At 40.0% G+C, this 22,686-nt stretch overlaps 1 protein-coding gene across 2 annotated transcripts in view; it reads left to right on the top strand.

The window, feature by feature from the left end:
- The window catches only part of LOC123180955 (midasin), a 32,188-nt gene extending 12,092 nt beyond the window's left edge, over positions 1 to 20,096 (top strand). Inside the window, exons 21-66 of one of the 2 annotated variants that reach the window (XM_044593156.1) lie at positions 550 to 2,781; positions 2,861 to 4,351; positions 4,424 to 4,610; positions 4,699 to 4,764; positions 5,105 to 5,187; positions 5,264 to 5,500; positions 5,689 to 5,824; positions 5,921 to 6,006; positions 6,091 to 6,167; positions 6,685 to 6,826; positions 6,905 to 6,994; positions 7,852 to 7,978; positions 8,370 to 8,524; positions 8,785 to 8,892; positions 9,588 to 9,740; positions 9,863 to 10,042; positions 10,281 to 10,478; positions 10,585 to 10,686; positions 10,761 to 10,988; positions 11,068 to 11,190; positions 11,450 to 11,531; positions 11,606 to 11,733; positions 11,807 to 11,971; positions 12,062 to 12,137; positions 12,383 to 12,495; positions 12,582 to 12,658; positions 12,740 to 12,853; positions 13,004 to 13,072; positions 13,149 to 13,308; positions 13,526 to 13,653; positions 13,727 to 13,818; positions 13,941 to 14,167; positions 14,319 to 14,555; positions 14,649 to 14,775; positions 14,872 to 14,933; positions 15,016 to 15,168; positions 15,440 to 15,658; positions 16,140 to 16,427; positions 16,533 to 16,667; positions 16,776 to 16,982; positions 17,057 to 18,712; positions 18,828 to 19,109; positions 19,200 to 19,379; positions 19,464 to 19,562; positions 19,649 to 19,774; positions 19,865 to 20,096. In XM_044593156.1, the coding sequence (XP_044449091.1) occupies positions 550 to 2,781; positions 2,861 to 4,351; positions 4,424 to 4,610; positions 4,699 to 4,764; positions 5,105 to 5,187; positions 5,264 to 5,500; positions 5,689 to 5,824; positions 5,921 to 6,006; positions 6,091 to 6,167; positions 6,685 to 6,826; positions 6,905 to 6,994; positions 7,852 to 7,978; positions 8,370 to 8,524; positions 8,785 to 8,892; positions 9,588 to 9,740; positions 9,863 to 10,042; positions 10,281 to 10,478; positions 10,585 to 10,686; positions 10,761 to 10,988; positions 11,068 to 11,190; positions 11,450 to 11,531; positions 11,606 to 11,733; positions 11,807 to 11,971; positions 12,062 to 12,137; positions 12,383 to 12,495; positions 12,582 to 12,658; positions 12,740 to 12,853; positions 13,004 to 13,072; positions 13,149 to 13,308; positions 13,526 to 13,653; positions 13,727 to 13,818; positions 13,941 to 14,167; positions 14,319 to 14,555; positions 14,649 to 14,775; positions 14,872 to 14,933; positions 15,016 to 15,168; positions 15,440 to 15,658; positions 16,140 to 16,427; positions 16,533 to 16,667; positions 16,776 to 16,982; positions 17,057 to 18,712; positions 18,828 to 19,109; positions 19,200 to 19,379; positions 19,464 to 19,562; positions 19,649 to 19,774; positions 19,865 to 19,897 (11,436 nt within the window). In that variant the 3' untranslated portion in view covers positions 19,898 to 20,096. Of the gene's footprint in view, positions 1 to 549; positions 2,782 to 2,860; positions 4,352 to 4,423; positions 4,611 to 4,698; positions 4,765 to 5,104; positions 5,188 to 5,263; positions 5,501 to 5,688; positions 5,825 to 5,920; positions 6,007 to 6,090; positions 6,168 to 6,684; positions 6,827 to 6,904; positions 6,995 to 7,851; positions 7,979 to 8,369; positions 8,525 to 8,784; positions 8,893 to 9,587; positions 9,741 to 9,862; positions 10,043 to 10,280; positions 10,479 to 10,584; positions 10,687 to 10,760; positions 10,989 to 11,067; positions 11,191 to 11,449; positions 11,532 to 11,605; positions 11,734 to 11,806; positions 11,972 to 12,061; positions 12,138 to 12,382; positions 12,496 to 12,581; positions 12,659 to 12,739; positions 12,854 to 13,003; positions 13,073 to 13,148; positions 13,309 to 13,525; positions 13,654 to 13,726; positions 13,819 to 13,940; positions 14,168 to 14,318; positions 14,556 to 14,648; positions 14,776 to 14,871; positions 14,934 to 15,015; positions 15,169 to 15,439; positions 15,659 to 16,139; positions 16,428 to 16,532; positions 16,668 to 16,775; positions 16,983 to 17,053; positions 18,713 to 18,827; positions 19,110 to 19,199; positions 19,380 to 19,463; positions 19,563 to 19,648; positions 19,775 to 19,864 lie in introns of both variants that reach the window. The other variant, XM_044593155.1, reaches the window with a different exon arrangement.
- The last annotated feature ends 2,590 nt before the right edge of the window (positions 20,097 to 22,686 follow it).

Below are 22,686 nucleotides of genomic sequence, written 5' to 3'. Positions count from 1 at the left end.
CATTCATGTAACGTATAGTTTTTAAGCTATAAACCTAGGCACATGTCTTCATTAAAATTCTTTATCGATTTCTCTTATCATGATGGAAAGGCAGATCTTATCTTGTTACTAACTACAAACATTTTTTTGCGGGGATGGTTCGATGACATGGCTTGAAGAGGATTGGGTTTTAGAAGGGATGTACATATATTTGGATGAGAGAGGGGTTTAGAGATAGCAAATACAGTGCAAGGTGGTTCTTTTCATAGCCCTGGCCTGACCTATCCCCTAAGATTCATAGCCCTGACCTGACCTTGTTCCTTGTTCTCATAAAAGACAGTTCCTTTCATAGCCCTGACCTGACCTATCCCCTAAGATTCATGTAACTCTACACTATTCTGTGCCTTTATAGTTCCTCTTAATAGTTCTCTCATGCTTACCCCTGCTTATCCAATCATGCAATTGTTGTCTTTGATTCCAAAGGCGTGTTGAACAATCAACTATTCTCTTTTGAAATTCAGTTTTATTAATTATGATTGTGCATTTGTGTCTTCTTTATTATTTTTGTAGTCACTGGCCGAGCAAGGTGGTTCTGTGCTAGAGAAGATTGTAGCACATCCAAATTTCTTTATCCTTGCAACAATGAATCCAGGTGGCGACTATGGAAAAAAAGAGCTTTCTCCAGCACTAAGAAACCGATTCACAGAATTGTGGGTTCCAGCTGTTACAGATGTTGATGAACTCAAGAGCATAGCTGTAGAGAGGTTCAGCAAAGCTGAACTCTCTTGCTTTGGAGATTGTATCGTTAATTTCTTGAAGTGGTTCAACCACCTGCACACTGGAAGAATGCTCACCATACGCGATCTGTTATCCTGGATTTCGTTTATCAATTTGACAGAGATGAAACTTGGATCACAACAAGCTTTAATACATGGTCTGTTCCTTGTACTACTTGATGGGCTCACATTGGGAATGAATCTTGCTAAATCGGAGGCTACTGAGTTGAGAAGAACATGCATGTCCTTTATTTTAGAAGAGCTGCAGAAGGTTGAGGGGAAACCCTTAAATTCACGCTTGAATGATCTAAAGAACTATGGCTGGGGTGATGATATAACAAAAACTGATATTGATTGTAATCATCCAGATGATTTTGGCATTGCACCATTCTATATCACTAAAGGTCATTTTGCTTGTAAGCAGCAGGGATTTTTATTCACGGCACCCACTACCAGCAAGAATGTTTTGAGAGTATTGCGTGGCATGCAACTGCCCAAACCTCTTTTGTTAGAAGGTAGTCCTGGAGTTGGTAAAACAAGCTTAATTATGTCATTAGCTGGATTTTCTGGTCACAATGTCGTGCGAATAAACCTATCTGAGCAGACAGATATGATGGATCTTTTAGGTTCGGACTTACCACTTGAAGGGGAGAATGGAATAGAATTTGCCTGGTCGGATGGTATTCTTCTTCAGGCTTTAAAGAACGGAAGTTGGGTTCTGTTGGATGAACTCAATCTGGCTCCCCAATCTGTCCTAGAGGGTCTTAATGCCATTCTAGACCACCGTGCAGAGGTCTATATACCCGAGCTTGGCCAGACCTACAAATGTCCACAGTCCTTTCGTGTCTTTGCGTGCCAGAATCCTTCATCACAGGGTGGTGGACGGAAAGGCCTCCCCAAGTCTTTCTTGAACCGCTTCACCAAGGTTTATGTTGATGAATTAAAAGAAGACGATTATTTTTCCATTTGTAAATCAGAATATCCATTACTCAGTGATGATCTGCTCAGAAACCTGATTTGCTTTAACAATAGGCTCTTCACAGATACCATGATACACAGGAAATATGGCCAAGAGGGTTCTCCTTGGGAATTTAATCTACGTGATATTATGAGGTCTTGTCAGATGATAGCAGATTCACCAGATACTTCAAAGAATGACTGCTTTCTAAATACTGTATATCTTCAACGAATGCGAACTGCGGTTGACCGCAATGAAGTTCTCAAGCTTTTTGAAGAAGTCTTTCAGATAAAGCCCAGCATTCATCAGTCGAAAATGCTTTATGTCAATGCGCATTGCTTAGTTGTTGGAAATGCGTCTATTAGAAGAAATAATTCCCGGTCATACGCAGTTCAGATTAACCAACTAAACATACTTCCTGGTATTCTTCATAGTCTTGAAGCTGCTATCCACTGTATCCATCAAGGTTGGTTGTGCATTCTTGTCGGACAACACTCATCTGGGAAAACCTCGTTAATCCGCTTGCTTGCTCAGCTGTCTGGCAATACAGTGAATGAGTTGAATTTGTCATCTGCAACTGATGTGTCAGAATTGCTGGGGTGCTTTGAACAGTATAACTTCTTCAGACACTACAAAGAGGTCATATCACAAGTTGAGCGTTATGTTAATGAATATTTCAGCTTGAGTATGGATATACGTTGGAAGAAGGATTTGATTATGGTCAGAAAGGGTTTGTTTGAGAAATGGTTTAAATTTGTGGTTGCGAAAAAATATTCTTCAATCGACACTTCCACATTTATTGAGATGGGCAGGAATGCATCTTTGCCACCATTGAGCTTGGTCATAGACATAGTTGAGCAGATGAAGAGTGACCTGGAATTGCTTGACTTGCCTATATCACTGACCAAAGATGATTTGAGTAAAACACTGAAGTCCATCTACAGCTTGCAGCAGAAAGAAGCTCTACACCAACCAGTTAAATTTGAATGGGTCGCTGGAGACTTGATCAGGGCCATTGAACGCGGTGAATGGGTTATTCTGGACAATGCGAATTTGTGTAATCCTACTGTATGTTTACTAATCTCTTGTACTCTGTCATTTATCCTACAATTTGATTTTGCTAATTTTTGTTTCTTTGCTCTTTCAGGTACTTGATAGAATAAATTCTTTGTTTGAGAAAGAAAGGTCCATTGTAGTGAATGAATGTGGTCTCGTTGATGGAAATCCTGTAGTTCTGAAGGCTCATCCTAACTTCAGAATGTTTTTGACAGTTAATGCGAAGTATGGTGAAGTTTCAAGAGCCATGCGAAATAGAGGAGTGGAGATATTTCTGATGGAGCAAAGTCGGTGTCTGGAAGGGTGCCCGAATGTGCCTGAGAATAGTGAGAGGAAGGACGTGACAAGATTTTTAATTTCTTGTGGTGTACCTAGAATGGAATTGATATCATCAATGACTGAAGCACACCTCTATGCAAAAGCTGCTGGATTACGTCTTGGTATAAATATTACTATTCTTGAGATCACACGATGGGTTCAACTGTTCCAACAACTTCTTATTAAAGGAAATCAGCTTAGTTGGAGCCTACATCTAAGTTGGGAACACACTTACCTACCCTCGTTGGGTCAAGTTAGTGGATCTGATGTTGTTGAGGAGGGAAAATTAAGGTTTTTGACCAATGTTGACGGTTGTTCAGCTGGTTTGCCTTGTGATTTTTCGTTGTCCTTGCCTGGTGGTTGGCCAATTGAACTGAAACTAAGGGATTTTATTTGGTACTCGAAAGAATCTTGTGTCCAAAGAAACTGCATGTATCTACAATCATTGGGTGCCCAGTATGCTGCTTATCAACTAAGCAATTTGGAAGGTAGTTCATCCTTAATAGGACCTAGTAACATCCATCCATATGTTCTTCCTGCTTCAAGCTTATATGCACTGCAATTTCCGACTTTGTCCGGTCAGCATTCTGTTAAGACTCGTGTAACTGGGGGATTTAATTCAGAGTTAGCTGGTCAGATGCTTTTCATTGCCGCAAACTGGGTAATGGAGCAATCTACGAAAAGTGATCTTGATTTGTATGGGATATGGTTTAAATGGTATAATGGTCTGCTCCAGCCATACTGCAGCTTCTTTGAAAACTATGGTAATATTCTTAAGCAAGAATCCGAGCATCCTGTCTGGCATAGCATCCTCGAATGTTATGGGGAAATAACTGCTTATCACAAGGTTGATGCTGCTCATCCTATTCCATTGCTGTCGACGAGGTTGCTGGATATGGGTGGTTGTGACACCCTTAAAACTTGCCAAAAGCGGCTTCATAAGGCTCTTAATGGTTTGAACTTGTTGCGGCTTACATTATGGCAATGGCAATCTGAGACAGTTCTTCCTGATTTTGGTGTTCTAAAAGCTGCTTTGTTGCCGGCATTGAAGTCCCTCAGATGCTTGGAGGATGAGGTACTCAAGTTGATTGTGAGCTCTCGGAAGCTGCTGCAGATATACACTCGTATCCTGGATTATCACAGATCAATATGGAAGATGATAGTCTCGTCTCAGTTTGAGGGCTTACCAGTTGTTTGGAATCTTCTGAGGAAGGAAATTCTGAAGCTGCAGCCAAAATTCCCAGAAGTAGTTGGTATCTTTCTGGTAAGTTATAATCATTATCATTTTTTTCTTGGTAATATACTATGATTGTGAACTGACATCACAATCATACAGATGGAAAGCGTCAATCTGAACAACCTCCAAGATTTCAATTCACAAAATAGCAAACCAACTTTGTGGATCCATGGTGGCCATCCTCTTGTACCATCATCTGGAAGAGTCTTCTACAAATTCCAAGAAATTGTAGCATTTTCTGCAGCTGTTTGGCCATGCAAGAATCTTTCAAAGAAACAGCTTGATGGTAATATATTGCAGATTTGGCAGCTAAAAAGAATCACTTGTTCTTATCTTGGTCCCATCCAAATTTAATTACCTTTTGTTGCTTGCAGATAAGCAACAAATAATTGATGCCATGTTGTCAGCCAATCAGGATCTTAGATGCCTTGCGTTGGAAGGTACTCCTGTTATTATTCCAAGAGATCTCCTTGATGCTAATACTTTTTCTAGGGTATTATACGGAGGACTTGTAGGAAGAGCTACACTTATTATAAAGAAGAGTTTTCCTCATTTTTATTTTTATGTTCGGCAATATACTTTATCTTCTTTTTCTCTTATGTTAGTTGTGGTTTGATCTTTAGATGTAGCTGAAACACAATTTTGTTTAACTGTCGAAGGTCTAGTTGCTTTCTTAATATGTATTTTCACTTCATTTGCTAAGTATAATATTACCAGTTTGAAACATTCTGACCCATTAATGGGGAGTTCCCTTTATGATTCTATTGTTTTTGTGTCAAGGTGTTTATATAGCTTTCCGTGCTGTATCTAAGCCTGAGGAAGAGGAGTCGACAGTTCTGGCCCAGTTGGATGAAATTCATAAGGTTTTTTAGTTACCTGTAGTTTTCCTAAGATGGCTTTATCCTCGACTGTTTGTCTTACTACATTTTCTTGGTGTAGAGTCTTGTTCGAAAGGTTGAGTATGAGAGGAATAATCTAGGATTATTGTTGAAGACTTCCAATGCTGAAGTTAAAGTCTGTTGCTCAGTCTCATCTGATATCTTGTGTAACACTTGTGGTTTCAATGGTTGGTTAGCGAGTCTTCCTTTGCTCAATTTGAAGAGCTTGAACTTGGACACTGCTTTACTTCAATGCCTATCCAAGTGGATACAGATAGATTCTTCTCAAATTCGGCAGGTCTCTCTCCCTCTCACTTAACTTTTGGATGATTTTGTCCTCTCCATTGATCGTTCATACAATTTGTTGCTCTTGAACCCATTATATTTGTTGTCTATTTTTTCCCATGACAACTGAATAATTTCTGTGAGATATCAGTAGGAGGCAGACATTTGTAATACTATGCAGTTTTTTCTTTTGCTACACAGAGTATAGCAAACTCAGAAGCCCTGCTTACATATGCTATTGACTACTCATTGGAGTTATCGTCAAGATCTCCTTCGGAGTTTACCCAGCATAAGATCGTTTGGTGGATTCATCATAACTGGGACACAGTTGAGAATGGTAAAAATCAATATCTCTACTTTGGGTGCAACTCATATGAGTTATGTGTCTGTTTTTTGGGTTATAACTTGAAGTTGACACTTAAATGCTGTGCAGTCGATGCAAAATTTGCTAGCTCGCTTCTTGAAATATGGTACAACTATCACAAGTCTCTGTGGACTTATTGCTCTGGAAGTCCAAAGGTTTTTCTCTTAGATTTTACATACAGTTCCGTAAGTATTTTAATACAACCATGATTCTTTCCTCACGATTTTATTCATTTTCAGGCCCTGTTCCCTCTTACACACGATGAAACCTCTGATCTAGCACACCTGACAAAAATGGATGCCATCAATACTATTATGTATGCCATCTCCTTCCTTGTCCTTTCTGCTAGAAGCAATTGTGGGGACATAGTGCTTGTTCCTTGTTTCTCATTTATGCGCTACTGCTTGGAGGTGATTATGCTGATATTTGTGCCTTAAGGGCATGTACAGTGGTTGAGAAGGCAGTCCTCTGTTTAAGCCTCCGTGTCTTCATCTAGTTATGACAATAAAAGCACATTATACAATGGTTTATCTCTTTAGTGTTATCTGTTGCAGTTACTTTTTGCATGCGCCTAGAATTATGTGGTGATCAAAATTAAATAAGGAAACGTGTGACTAAGAGATGACATCTGGTAGTGGTACAATGGAGAAAAATGTCTTATCTTAAGCGCTAAGAGGTCATCTCTTAGTAAAGAGAAGGCACACACCTTATTTATTTTCTCTCTTCCAACTTAGCAGTTACCCTACGTGGCATCCCTAAGAGAAGGCCGACAACACCCCATTGTACATGCTCTACAGGATGACAATATTCTTATTGTTTGTCTGTTTCTGCAGCCGCGGTGATTTATGTGTGATGGATTATCAGAAGAACAGTTTAATGCTTAGAATGTCATCTAGAAGTCTCTGGGAAGGTGTCTCGTATGCGGGAAACTTAGTTGGTGGTCTCTATTCTGCTGCTGATTCCCTCTTCAAACAGGTAATGTTCTATCTATCCCTGTTTAGTTTGCAACCATCCCTTTTAGTTGCTGTTCTGAGTTCTGACAATCTGTTGCAGATCATATTTGCCCATAAGAAGCATTTCAAGCCAGAAGAGTACAGCCAGTTGGAGCACATCCTGTTTCAACAATCGGAACATCATCTGGAGGTTCGTGTATCATCCTTGTGATGTTGTTTAAAAGTCTTGTGTACCACATTACTTGCGAGTTGCATGTACTTTATTTACATTCTTTTAATTCTAATCATAGCCACCATTTTAGCTGACACGAAGAAGTGCATTTTCTATGCCAGAGACTCCGCCAGCGTTTATTTGGGACATTTTATGGTTTAGATTTTAAGCTACTGTTGAAATTTATTAATTTCTGTTTGGAAAATTTGTGGGCACACTACATAATTAATGATAATGGTGACCTTGAATTCCTGTACACACTTGTTTTTTACTGCGATTACCAGCTTTCATGCTTGAAACCTGAACCGTGGGTTATATTTTAGCATAGAAATCTAACAAATATTATCTCAATCCAAATATATAGTCATCAGTGGAAGCTTTTGTTGCGAATACTTTTCGATATGTTTTCCAAGGACAAGTTTTTCACCAGATGTGCCTATTAAATTCTTATTGGTATTGGGGATTGAAAGATGGGTAGTTAATAAGGGCAAAACAAGTAAAAAACTGAAGGATTGTCTACATTCACGTAAATGGCAAACAAGAAATCCTTTCACACCGTTGCCTGTGTGCGTCCAAAGCAACACAAGTTAGTATGGTTGTAGGTTTAGTTCTTAGGTGCTGAGTAATGTGAACATAATCGACCAACATTATACAGGGTAATTTCTGAACTTCATCATATTATGGTCTTTGTAATTTCTTCTTATGTGGTGTCTTCCATTGTCACTAATAATCACAGTACATCTTGGTAGATGGTACCCTTGATTGCCGAGTTTTTGTTTTTCTTGAAACAATTTTCTGGCCTTGCATTCTTCTTGACATGTCTTGCTCTATTGCAGGATAAATGCCTCCATACTGCTTGTGCACTGTTATCTTCATCAAGTCATGCAGTACTTGCTTCATTCTCAGGGTCAAATAAACTCATAGGGTCCTTGCTTCTGGAGTTGTACTCATCGTACTCGCGTGGTACGTTTTTTTTGGATCTCTAGAACTAGAATGAATGATTTGTGATATACGCAAGTTTACCAATTCAGCCTCAACAGTGTCTAAACTTGCTGGTATGATATATGTATTTGCTTTTTTAACGGAATATATATGGATTTGCATTGGATAGCTCAATTATGTGCTGCTTTCTGGCCTGATGAGTTGTTGAGATAGTATCCTGTTTAGCACAGGATACAGAGTGACTACGGAGAACAGTTAGGCACAGCACCACCCATTACAGTTTACAAATCCTTCATACATGTTATTCCACAACAGGCTGTCTCAAAGTGAAGGGCTTGCTACAATATTTTGAATTCTGCTCTCTTTGTTGTTGCTGTGCACTTATTTTTTAATTATCTTTTCGGGCTTGCAGACTCTTTATTGCATCTTGGGGCTGCCTGGGTATATATTGGGATGTTGCGTTTCCAGCTATTGTTGAGCTCATACAATCCAGATCCTGCGTTCCTATCTGCTTTTATGCATTCTCAGATTCTGGAGAAGATTTCACTCCTAGATCTCAAGGGAAAGGTAAAAATCTCTTGTTTATGGCACATAGCTCCTGTAAGCTGTTTTGTGCTATACAGTATGGTGCAATGCAAGTATCGTGAGCTCATATAATCCAACTTTCTATGTTGTATCAGTCATTCATATAAAGTCATTGCTATTTTGTTAGTGCTGAAACTGTATTTTGATTGTTTTATAAAATCATATACCTAGAGGGTGTTCATAAGACATTGCCTTTACTCAAGAAAAGGTCAAGTAAATTTATGACATCTTTTTTCTAATAGGTTCGTCATGAATGTGAAGAATTGGCGGGCTCTAACTTAGCAGGAGATTGTCATGATCAGAAGTTAATGCAAGAGCTGAAAACTGAAGAGAAGAATCTCCGGTCAAAGGTTCTGTTTATAATTGCATAGCACCCAGAGCTTGCAGTTCAATTCTAAGTTCTAGATGTTTCGTACTTTTTTTTAATCCCGTGGTATCTTGCCGATTCTACCATGCTGCTAGTTTTTTCTTTCACTTCTTAATTCTTCGCTGGTCAGGAATTGGATGCACTATTGTAAATATTCATGTTTCACAGCTAGATGAATGCCCTATCTCCGAAAGTAACATGCACAATGTACATTGTTTTCTCTGTGATATGGTGCTACGGTGCTTTCTTGCCCATGGTAGTGAATTGGTGATGCTACAAGCTGTGGAAAGCCGGCTATTATGAAATTTATCTCTAAATGTTCGGATCGCTTGGCTATTGCACAAGATGAAGCATGCCAAGCCTTCAACATGATTATTCAATCTTGTATGCATGTGCTTTTTTTTATTGATAAAATGCATAATGTACATTGTTTTCTCTGTGATATGGTGCTACGGTGCTTTCTTGGCCATGGTGGTTAATTGGTGATGCCACAAGCTGGAAAAGCTGGCTAATATGAAATTTATCTCTAAATGTTTGGATCGATTGGCTATTGCACAAGATGAAGCATGCCAAGCCCTCAACTTGATTATTGAATCTTTCATTGCATGCACTTTTTTTTTATGTAATCTATGCATGCAAATGGACGAGATTCTTACTTGTCCTCGTACACTATTGCAGGTTGTATTTCGACCTCGACAGTCTAAACACAAGAGTTTGATTGCAGCATGCTGTGAATTTGAGGGACGGTTGTCTGACTGCAAGGATCTGGTAAGTCATTTAAACTGCAATGGTGCTGGGCAATTGGAGGTCAACAGAATCTGCAATTGGCAGGTGAGATTTGTTGGGACTGATTTTAATGTCTTAGCTATAGCCATAGGGCTGTTTTTATTCTTCTCTTCCACTCCTCATAACTGCAGTTAAAATTGATTGGTCGTGCAATCATTCTATGACAGATAACATCAAGAAACTTTATTAAGAGGCTGACAGAAGAGTATGGGGAATATGTGGATTTGATTCAGCCAGCGCAAGTTGCCGTATACGAAATGAAACTTGGCTTGACAATTGCTCTATCTGGTTCTCTTGAGAGAGAATATTTGAAGAAGGTGAAAGAAGATGATATTGAAAAAGTTCTGGTATGTATATGTTTGCAGCTGTAGTTGAAATATGCAAGTTTCTTCCATGGACAATCTTTTAGAATATAATGTCTAGAGTGCACTTCATATAGTCAAATTTGTTCTTCACCAAACAATAGTTCACATCTGTTTGAAGATGTTGTGAAGCAATATAATGTCCCTGGTTAATGTTAATAGGAACACACTCGATGAATATATGGTGCTTATGGCTGTACTGTTATCATTTTCTGTTCTGCAGGGTGCAGTTTTTACTTTTATGCAGTTTCCCAATGGACATGTTGCTGGAATGACCGTAGTGGGCGTTCCAGATTTAACAAATTATTCAATGGGTGATCAATTGGAAACTCAATACAGTGAGTTCAAGGATGTAGATATATTGGAGAAGCTGTCTTGTGTGTCGAGTCAGTTAAATGTTGGCGAAGTTGCAGATGAAGTGGTTCGTGAATTGAACCGTCTTCTATCCTATTCAATTTTATGCTTCTGTAGATTATAAGTATTTGGAAAATGGAGCTGTTTGTAAGTGTTTTCTGTACTGATTGCAGAGATCCCATTCGCAGATGCTAGTAACATTTCATCATGTTTCTTTAGTACGGACAACATACCGTATCTTTCATTCCCTTATCATGGATAAGACTTCTTATCTGGTATGTACTCCTATCGTCATGGTTAATAAACCTCGAATTGAAATAATGTGTGTCTTACCAGTTTCTCTTTCCAGTCTTTGAAGAAGATCTTCGATTATTTTGAAAGCATGTGGATCAATATGAAATCTAGCGTGAAGGCTAGGGAAAATGATGATTCTCAGTATTACAAGTTCAGGTCCCGTATCATCGATATACAGGACATCTTTGAAGGAGATGTGCCTTCAATTTCAGATATAGACTCTGATGGCAATGCTGGTCCAGATAATGAAGAAAAATTGGAGCTTGAGTTTTTCAAAATTATGGTATTCCAATGTTCTGTATTCCTTACGAGTGCTTGTATTTTCATTCTATATTTTTATTGAACACTCTTGTTTTATTCAGGAGAGAAGTGACGAAGATGATGGTTCTGTTGAAGACAAATGGGATCTTGTTCCAGAGTCTGCTCTGAAATGTATTATATTAACACATAACCAATTGTTTGGATCTCCTGATCTTATTGAAAAGGTAAATAGTAACATGAGAAAGAAGATGCATCTTCTGTTAACTTTCATGATCAGTTCGAATGCCTATATGGATGCTCACGGTAACAGGAGTTGATAATTTTCTTGACCTTTGTTGGGTGTTGTCTTTCTGACCTTCTTTTAGATGGTAATTTCTTTGACATAGGAGGCCAAGATAATAAATAAGATGAACGCAGGAACTTCAGACTGAAAAATTTGTTTCTCATAGCTAACTAATATTTTTCTTGATGTATTTATTTCAGACTGAAAGATTCCAAATTAGTGATCAGCAGAAACTTAAGTCTTTTGTAGACTCGTACGATTTTGGTGCAAGAATATTGAAAGGTATGTACATGGACTATGATTTCAGACAGTGGTGTATGCTCGACTCTTTGCTGATTTTTGATATCATTTTCCAGGCCTGCCAGAATTGACTTCTTCAACACTAGATGAGAAACTCATGCCTGAGCATTTACTCCGTGTTTGTCTAGAATATCAGCGAACCTGTGCAGCCTCTCTAGGCAGCAATAGTTATAATGCTTACAAGGTATCGAGTCCTGCAAGTTACACCTTTGATACCCAGTCGTTCCTTCTTACTAAGTTTACTTGCTTATTTGCAGGACCCGAATCCTCCTGTTTTATTCAAAATGGTTGAGCCACTAACTGCACTTCAAGAGAAAGTTAGGACCTTTTTAGACGAGTGGCCTGATCATCCAGGTTTACTGAAAATATTGGAGATAATTGCTTCCCTTTTGGCAATGCCCCTGAGTGCTCCACTTTCTAAGGTCTGGTACCCAATAAATTGCTTGTATAATAGTACTAATTTGCTGCTCAATACTAAGCTATCCTTGTCTACTGCCCCCTTATTTTTGCAGGTCTTACTTGGATTGCAACTTTTGGCTGGGAAAGCTCAAACATTGCAGGAAAATGACTCCAAGTTCTTTCTTAAAGGTAAAGGCTGAATCTTCAGTAGCAAGACGAATTCTAGTTTCTGATTCCCACCTTTGTGTTCAGGTGGTAACATCGTATACTGTAAAATGTAGGACTGTTTATTTACTTGTGCTTATGTGCTGTAAATTTTTTGTGGTAAAATCGTATAATTTGTTTTGTATTACGGCTGTAACATTTCCAGCATCTCAAAACCTCTGGTAAATCGAAGCTATGCTGTTCAATTGCTCTAATTCTTTCCCCCACAGATCATCTTCCACCAATATTCATGCTTCTATCTTCATGGCAAAGGCTTGAGTTAGAATGTTGGCCAATCCTGCTTGAGGAGGTCCAGGGAAAGTATGAAACTAATGCTGCAAAAGTGAGTTTGTATTTAATTTGCGTGCCATTATAGTTTATTAATAGTTTCAGTTTTGCTCAACATAATATATTGTTGGACCTGTGCAGCTATGGTTTCCACTGCGAGCATTGCTTTCAAAGTCTTGTGACATTCCAATGAATGATGATTTGTCTATAATCAAGAGGTATGCTTCAGTGCTTCTGCATTTGTTCTCTGTTTGTTTCTCTGTCTATATTTTCTTATGTTAGCTTGATCCAAAATGCAGCATAGAGGAGTTCGTCCAAACATCAAATCTTGGAGAATTCAAGACACGATTGCATCTCCTCCTTGCCTTCCATGGTGAATTTTCTGATGGTTCTAGTGTGGGTGTTTATTTAAGGTGAGGTCTAGAGTTTGCTGTGTAGTTGATCTCATGTTATTTATGGAAGTTGGGTTTTTCGTGTTTTTGCATCTTTGATATTTTTCAAACTGGTCCCTTCATTCTGCAAATGTGCCTTACTATATTAATATCTTCTCTCTCTCTTGGCAGTACTCCAGTGAAGAAAATCCAGAACATTCTGTACAACATGTTTGGTTACTACATGCAGTTCTTGTCACTGTAAGTTTTTGTCACGTGAAGTTATTCCTAGCTCATTTCTTAATGGTTGATTATAATAGTTTTTTTTGCTCCTCAGTGTTCTTCGGCAAATTGAGGTCAGTAAAGAATCAGTTGAAAAGGAGTTGAAAGATCAGGTTAAGCTTTATCGATGGGATCAAGATCCATACAGTCTTGCTTCGATTGAAAATTTCAAGAGGACGAGGCAGAAAATTTTTAAGCTTCTGCAACGGTTCAATGTATGTACTAATTGCTTACTGTGGTTATTTTTCATGTGAATGAATTTGCTGTATTAATGGAGTAATGTCCAAAGCCTTATATTAACAAAACCTAATACATCCTGCATATACAGGAATAAAGGGTGTATTGCTTAGTGCTCCATTGTTCTGACATTTATGCTTATCTTCAATAACAACTTTGGAAAATACATTTATTGGGCAGTTTACTTTTTTATAGGATATTTTGAAGAAACCTGTCATTACCCTACTGAATGAAGAGGCTACAGCAAGAAAAGTTCCATGCTGGCTTGATCCTGAGATATCTGAATCACAGTTTCCTGTTGACACGGAGAAACTTGGTGAAAGGTTGTCCCATAAGGACCATATATTTATTTAATCTGCACCATTGCATGTTCTTAGGTTCCCCTCTTTCTTCCAGGTTTTTGTGGTACAACAAGTGGAAAAGCCAGGCTTCTCTGTCATTGCAAACATTATTGCATGCAAACGATACTGCAGTTCCCAAAATGAAAGGTGATAACCCCCCACCCCACCCACCCACCCCTCTGTGGAAACTTGTTCTTTTCCCACGTGTTTTGTCCCTTCATTTTCCTTTAGTGTGTGTTATTGTGAACCATTGTTCTTTTTGTTGACAGAATCTGTGTATGCTGTTGTGCACAATATGGACCACCAACAAGATGAAGCTGAACTCAACGACAGATTGAAATTCTTTTGGTATGCACTTGAGAAGATTTGTAATGCGGCTGATTTTGGTTCTATACTGAAGCATGGTAAAAAGAACCAGAAGAAAACTGCTTTGTCCAGTTTGTTCAAGACACTTGAGGAATGTGGACTCTCAAAGCACAGGCCAATTAGTCATGAGGTACTGCTAATGGCAAAAACTGATTTTCCACTTACGCTATATGTTGTTTGGCTGTTGAATGCTGTGATGTGAAATTAAAAAAATATATTTATTTTAATGATGTCTTGATTTTTGTCTGCAAAATTGACTCTGACAACTTAATGTCTTCTAGTGGGGAAACGAGTTGGATGCACCAAGCCCATTGTTTTTGGAGCAGTCATACAACACAACACATTTACTCCAAGTGATCACGCAAAAAGCGTGTGAAGATGTTAGCACTATTCATTCTACCCTATTGGGCGCAAATAACTGGAAGCTTGCAAATCAGCAGTACTTCAGATGTTTGGCAACGGTGCAACAACTTAAGCAAATTTCCTTGAAATTTAACAAAGATCTAGACTTGCAAGAGGTTAGTTCCTTTACGTTTTGTTGCTTTGATGCCACAGATGATGCATTATCGAATTCGTGTTTATGGTTTAACTGCTTGAGCCATCTTTTGCAGGTTAATAAGGCTGCGTCCTTTATGAACCATCTTTTGACTACGTTGTGTGAACAAAGACATCTTGCTTATGATCTATTTGAGCAGCTGAACCAGTTTCGGCATATGATCTTATTATTAGGTTCAGGAGGTACCTCTAGATCTGTGCCTTTTCTTTTCCTGTTATATATTTAAGTGAAACTTATGACTTATCCTAAGTGAAAACTTATGACTTATCCTTCTGTAGGGAAGAGCCAATCTCTATCATCCTGCCAAAATGTACTGCTACTTTCCATGTGGCAGCAAAAGGTATGATTTCCACTACTTCAAGCTTTGATGTTGTATGGATCTATGTATTTAACTGACATGTGTTTTTGCACTTTTTATGTAGCAATTTTTTGACAATGTGCTAGCTATGGCCATGGACACCAACTTGTTGCTCAAAACCTTCAAAGGTTCTCATCATGCCTCCTGTGACAACTTTGAAGTTGCCGCGCTGTCAACTCTTTTGGAGAAGTTTATTACAAGATTTTCTGAATCCAAGGTAAGATTGTTTGTTTCTTGACACTTACAGCTTGCGTACAGCGTATGTGTACGAGCTAGCTGAAACCAGGAACTGTAGGGGTCCTTTTGGTTGTCATCTGAGAATTTATGCCCTATTTTTTATGCATGCTTTGAATAAGTTGATGACATTGCAATGTGCCTTTTTGGTCCAATAACTTGAGCCGAATATTCTTTGAGTACTATAACAAGTTGCTCCATCTGAGCCGAATATTCTTCGAATAAGTTAATAATTATGTTCTATTTTTTTGCAGGATTTATTAGACAAATTCTTAGTTGGATCCAACAATATCCTTGCTGGTGCCCACAAAAATATGCCTCTTGCTACAATAGAGATGGAGCAACTTGTTGCTGCAAATTGCCAGCTTGTCGACACATTTAGAGAGGATATACAGGTTTTATGCCACCAGGATGTTTCACTGAGATCTGTGAAGAAAGTTCTGCTCTCTCGTTTCGAAGAGTTACTGGACAAGGTTCGTGTTAATTACTAGTGCAAAGGATGCTTATTTTTATTCCTCTGGTATGCTTAAGACGTGTAATGCAACGGATGCTTGGTGTTTTGATTGTTTTACTGGTGATATGCTTATTAGTTTTTCCTCTAGTATGCTTAAGAGGTGTAGGTCCTGCAGAAATGTTACTGAGAGTTATGTAACATTTTCAGTTGCCCTGTTTTGCTGGGTGACTGGTAGACTTCTTCCTATTTTATGCACTTCAGAACACTTTTTTTTACTATAGGCATCCCCAAAATGCAGAAAAAGAAGAATTTATGTTTTGGTCTGATGTTGCAGTAGGTGGACTAATAATATCTTGCTCCTGTATGGATATAGTTATTTCAAATTTCGGTCTCTTCATTTTGCAATCATGCTTGAGGAATTTCTCATGTGTTACTATTTGATGCATTTCGTTTGTGTTGTATGGATGTTTGGTTCTTAAGCATGGGTTAATGTCGTGTAGGGGAAGATAGCAACAGAGAGTTTCTCTAGAGAACTTAAAGACAAGCATGGACTATTCTCTGATGAACAAAAGCCTGAAGATTCATACACAGAAGCTTTTAAGGAAACTTTCGCACTAGCTGTCAGTGTTGTAGGACAGCTCACTGGTCTTGGGAGATCCATTGATGAAACTAAAGAACCCTCGTTAGAGGGAAATATTACTTCCTGGAAAGATATTTTGCATTCGTATGTCATGAATCTTCAAATGGACCATGTCTGTGACGCTGGTGAAAATCTTTCTGTTTTAGTGGTATGTTCCTTCGCCCTTTGTTTGTCTTCTTGGTGTGTGTTCCTTCACCTTTAATACCTATGGATTTTTTTGCTTTGCCATCTGATCCTTATTGTTACCCAACAGAGGAAATTGTTGGACTACAAACCTGAGATGTGTTCTATAATAGAGGCGGAGTTAATGCATCTTCGTGTTTTGCTGCGTGTGATCCTGTCATCAGCCGAAGGCATACTTTCTGAACTTTTGGAAGCTCACAGAAGAGTAAGCTTGTCTTTGGTTTAGTAAAGTTTTACTTGTCCTTTTCCCCTGCTTTGGTTGTAATGATCCCCCTCCCCCCTTCTCATTGGCCTTTTCCCCTAATGGTTCCAGACATCTGAAATGACTCATGCACTCGGGGATCTTTTTATTTATCTATGTGCGGAGGGGTTTGGTTGTGTCGAAGATGCAGCTGAAGATGCTTCAGACGGACAGAAAGATGCAACAGGAACTGGAACTGGCATGGGTGAGGGGGAGGGTCAAGAGAGTGCAAGCTCTAAAATTGATGATATATCACAACTTGAGGGCACCAATGAAATGGTTAGTGTGTTTGAACAATAGTTTTAATCTTAGATTCTTTTAGTGAAGCTAACCCGTCTGCTGATATTTAGCAGGATGCTCAGTGTAAGGCAGATCAAACTCCTAAGGATGATGATCAAGCAATTGAAATGGAAGGAGATTTTGCTGCTGAATTAGCTGATGTTTCTGAGAATGAAAGCAATGACTCAGGCAGCGAGGGTGAAGACAACTTGGATAATCAGATGGGTGACACTGGTGATGCCAGTGAAATGGTTGCCAAGAAATCTTGGGACAAGAATGAAGATGATGATTCTAAGACGTCTGACGAGAAGTATGAGTCGGGTTCATTAGCCAAGGGGGCAGATGAAAATAATAGGGAATTGCGTGCTAAGGACGAATGTCCCATGGAGACAGATCCCGTGGAGACAGATGATAACGAGCAAGGCAAGAATAATAATATGGATGATGAACCAAGTGCTTGTGAGGATGCTGATGATGTAATGAACAAAGCTGATGCATATGATGATCGAACAGGGCCTGAACTCTCTGAACTGGACAATGATGATGAGGATGTCAACATGGATGATACAGAACAAACCGATGGCCTGGGTGCTGACAATCCTGACAACGAAGATATGGGCCCAGAAGAGGGGCATCAAGAAGATGATAGTGCAGTTGCGTCAGAAGATATGGAGGAAGACGATGCCACACATGATGGTAACAATGTGGTTGATAATGAAGGGGAACATGATGAAGATGGAAATGTTGAGCCAAACAACATGGAGAAGCAACAGTTGGACAAAATGGAGTCAACTACACATCCTTCACAAGGTATACAACCCAACCAATTGGAAACAGACTCCAACAGAGAATCTGAAGCAAACTTGGCCAACAGCATGGACATGAGCAGTGGAGTTGCTCCTTCTGTTGATTTTTCAAGTAATGAAGTGCCTAGTCTGGAAATCTCTATGCCCAACTCTGGTGAAGGTTCAAGAAATTTGTCCAACTCCAAGCCAGAGTTGCAGCCTGATGCTCCACCGTCACACATCAAGCAGACAGATCCTTTCAGGAGCATTGGAGATGCATTGGAGGACTGGAAAGAACGAGCAAGAGTCTCAGATGATACCCAGGATCATCAACCCGAAACTGAACACCATATTGATGATGAGAGTGCTACTGAATTTCGTTATGTGCCTGAGGGTGAGCAGAGCACCTCTCAAGCATTAGGTGACGCGACAGCTGATCAAATCAATGATGAGCTGCAAGTCAGGCAACCTATGTTAGAAGATGAAACCCGTGCCGAAGTTGAACAACCCGATGAGAGGATACCCGGGGATGACAAGCCTGAAATGCCCCATCTTCAAACTTCGCAATCACGTGCCAACAAGTCCGAAAGTGCCAACAGATTGGAGAGAAGAGATATTCAGACTGATGCATCCATTGAGGATTTGGTTCAAGATGAAATATTTGACACTTTTGGAGATGTTGTTTCATTCAAGCAGCGTTTGACAGATGACAGGATGGTTCAGCTGGATGCCCTAACCAGTGACAGGGAGATGTCTACTCATATGGATCTGGACATAATTAATGAAGAAACGGAAAGGGCTATCATGGACTGGAGAAATCTTGAACTGGCAACCATGAAATTGTCCCAAGAACTGGCTGAGCAATTGCGCCTTGTCATGGAACCAACTCTTGCAAGTAAGCTTCAAGGAGATTACAGAACTGGAAAGAGAATAAACATGAGGAAGGTACTTGTATTCTCTTTGCCCCTTGTCAGTCATTGTAACATGCTCTCCTCCTTTTCTCTTGATGTCCCTCTCAAGAATGTGCACTTATAGAAACATTATTTTTATCTTCTGTCAGGTCATTCCATATATTGCGAGCCAGTTTCGCAGGGACAAGATATGGTTGCGACGAACTAAACCCAATAAACGAAATTACCAGGTGGTTATTGCTGTCGATGACTCACGAAGCATGTCCGAGGGCAAGTGTGGAAAAGTTGCAATTGAAGCATTAGTTACAGTTTGCCGGGCCATGTCGCAGCTTGAGGTTGGACAGTTCGCAGTTGCAAGTTTCGGGAAAAGAGGGAATGTTAAAGTCTTGCATGATTTTGATCAGATCTTCAATGCCGAAGCTGGAGTCAAGGTAGGGCATCTCTTTTGCTTTCGTCAGTTATAATAGAGTAATACTAACGTCTGTCTGTCTCTGTCTCTGTCTCTGTCTCTCTCTCTGCAGATGATCTCTAGTCTGTCCTTTGAGCAAGACAACAAAATTGAGGATCAACCAGTTGCGGATCTCTTGATGCATCTGAATATAATGCTTGATGCTGCTGTGGCAAGGTCGCGCACGCCATCAGGACAAAATCCACTTCAGCAACTCATACTTGTAATATCTGATGGAAAGTTCCATGAAAAGGTATACACACTTTTTCTTTCATATTTGCTTATGGATTAAACAATGCTTATTGTTTTAGTACTGAAGTTCACTTTATGGGAGCAGGAAAATTTGAGGCGATGTATCAGGAATGTTCTAAACAGAAGGAGAATGATTGCATATGTACTCCTAGATAGTCATGAGGAATCCATTATGAACTCACTGGTGTGTACTTCAATACTTACACTGACATTGTTTTGCACAGCCATCTAACTTAGGTAGTTTATATTCTGACGGCATTTTCTTTCCAGGAAGCGTGCTATGAAGGAGACAAGCTAATCTTGGGAAAATATATGGACTCATTTCCGTTCCCTTACTATGTTATGCTGAAGAACATCGAAGCGCTTCCTCGCACACTGGCCGATTTGCTTAGACAGGTATGGAGCAACACATATTTTTGGCTCATGTCATTCCTTAGTTAACAAATGGATGCTGGATTCATATCTCTGCTGTTTTCTGCTGCGCAGTGGTTTGAGCTGATGCAGAGCGCTAATGAATGATCTTTGGGGACGTTGCCAGCTTGTCAAATTGCTCAGGGAACAATTAGTGGTCCAAAGTCCGAGTTTTGTACAAAATATACCACACCTGTTGTAGCTTGTTTTACACTTCGGAACTAATCGTTGTGTAAAGTTTCCATGTAAATGACTTGTGGGAGGTCAGATTTTGAGTAAAACGCACATTGCAATACCAAGGGATCAATGCCAAATCGCTTGCCACCATATAGTTTTATATTGTCACCATACAAGACTAATCTTGTGCCCTAAGAGGATTCAGGGATGACCCTATGGAGAATTCTTGAAGGAGTGGTGATTGTTGTAGTCCGAGGCTTGTAGGCACTTAGGTGGCCGTATTAAAGTAGTCGCCTGAGGCTTCAAACTTGTAGTAGCATCTCTTAAGAAATCGATACGATCCATGTCATAATCCATATTGGATTCCCAAATTTATTAAAGAAAAAAGAGCAATTGAAGAATTAGAGAAAGATCTACAAAAGGAAATTAACTCTGTAAACCAGAGATTTAATATTTCTGTCGAAAAAGTGAAAGAACCTTATAGACAGCCTAACATTCTTGCAGAATATATAGCTTTCCAATTAAAAAATAGAGTTTCATTTTGAAAGGCAATGAAAAAAGCCATTGAATTAACTAAAAAAGCAGATATAAGGGGAGTAAAAGTAAAAATTGCGGGTCGTCTCGGAGGAAAAAAATTGCACGCGCTGAATCTATTAAAAAGGGTCCAAACAATTCGCGCTAAAATTGATGCTATCCAATTCGGACTATCTATGGAGTATTGGTGTAAAAATTTGGCCTCTAAGACTGGCTCAAATGTTGTTGGTGATCATGTTTTTCAGATCTTAGAATATCGTTGAGCGTAACGATAGTCCTAAAACAACATTGAGAGTAGTCATACATGTGCTGTCATAGAAGTGTTTCATGACATTACCAAAATTATCATCACGGAAGTGTCCACTTTCGTACGATAAATCGCGCGTCATAGAAGTGCTTTCGTATCGACATGGCATCCACCGTAACGGGTCGCCGTTAAGCTATCGGGTTCCGGTTTGGATCCGATAACCCGTTAACAGCCCCGACCAATGGGGATTTTTCACGTGTAAAATTCTCATTCGCCGGATAAATGCACGTGTCAGCTCATCGTTGGGACAGATGTCGTTCCTACAATGGACGGAAGACGCCTATGATATGTCGACACGTGGCACAACCCAACAGTGGCCCATTTTAGGTAAAAAGACCGGCCTAGCTAAAGGCCCACCATATTTTTTCACACTAGTGGGCTGGCCCGTTAACAGCCTGCCATGTTTTAGATCAAATTGATGCCCATATCAGATCAGGCCCGTTCACAGCCTGCCGTGTTTTGGGCTAAATTACGGCCCATATCGGATCAGGCCCGTTAACAGGCCACTGTTGCCCATTCTAAGCCAAGTTTGTATTTCAGCCTGTTAAATGCCCGTTTACCAGTTCGACCCGATAATAGTTTCGACCTATTAGTGGCCCGTGGTGCATCTGGGACGTTGTCGGCCCAGTTTAACTTTAGGCCATTTAACAGCCCATGCAGAAACTGGGATATTTCTTGTCCGAAGTAACTTTAGGCCTCTTAGCGGCCCATAGTCTTCATGGATAAATTTCAGCCCAACTGGCCTATCGGCCTGTTAATGGCCCGTGTAACAGTTGGGCCTAATTGCAGCCCGCGTTGAACCCGGCCTGCTTATAGCCCATCTGATAATGGCCCGTGACACTTTTGGGCCTATGGCTCGCGTGGATACCGGTCTGCTTAAAGCCCATAATTTTATTGGGCCAAACAGACCCGAAATATATTTTGGCCTGTTAACGGCTCGTCCTATTTGGCCAAACATGGGCCTTAGGCAATTTCGGCCTGTATTGGCCCGTGAATTTTTCGGCTCAACGCTACCCCAATCTAGGTTTTAGCCTGTTAAAAGCCCATGGTATTCTCTGGCTCAGCTGGCCAGAACTTTACTCGGCCTGTTAAAGGCCCAAGATGATTATAGCCCAGAACTTTACATTTAGACCTGCTAATGGCCCAAGATGATTATAGGCCCACGCTTTGGCCCATACGAGTAACGGGCCGGCCTGAAGACCGACAAATCTGAGATCCACTGAACCTTCCGGCCTAAATTACAGCATACCGACCAAGAATAAACCTAGACTATACAATAAAGAAATCACGGCATATTACATCCACTGAGAATGAAAGTTCGCTACCGGTGATAATAAAGCGCAACGTGACCACATATTACATACACTGGGTACCAAAGGTCGCCCCCAGTGCATATAAACGCGCCGACAAAAGAATATACAAAACCGAGAGCACTTCAGAAGGCATTAGCCCTGGCCAGGACGGGCTCCGCAAGCAGCCGAACAAGCTGATGAGACCTTAGTTGTGTCAACGATAGATGCTCCATCCCTAGCTTTATAGCACCATAGTGCACAAGGCAGTCCTCTGAGATCTACATTGCATCATTAACATCAAGTCGGAGCTGAGCTGAAGCAAGCCTTTCCGCTTTAAGTTGAGACTGAAGAAATCGAACAGATTGAGGCAGCGACTGCACAGAGGTTGTCTCACAGCTGCTGGTGAGTAGCTTCAACTCACCGTCTTCATCAAGATAGGACCTTGGGGTCATCTCGCTCTCTTCAAGATGGTTTGGCTCACTATCTTCCCTAAAGTTCTGCCTGGCATAAGAGATACGACTCTGAAAGAGAAACATGAGTTGGTTTAAGGGAAAACCAGCGGTAAAAAAATCAGTGCTGGGAGGGAA

Source organism: Triticum aestivum, chromosome 1D (assembly GCF_018294505.1).
Source record: "Triticum aestivum cultivar Chinese Spring chromosome 1D, IWGSC CS RefSeq v2.1, whole genome shotgun sequence".
Taxonomy (NCBI): Eukaryota; Viridiplantae; Streptophyta; class Magnoliopsida; order Poales; family Poaceae; genus Triticum; species Triticum aestivum.
The sequence above is the reverse complement of the archived record's forward strand: the minus strand, read 5'-3'. Positions and strand labels throughout refer to the sequence as shown.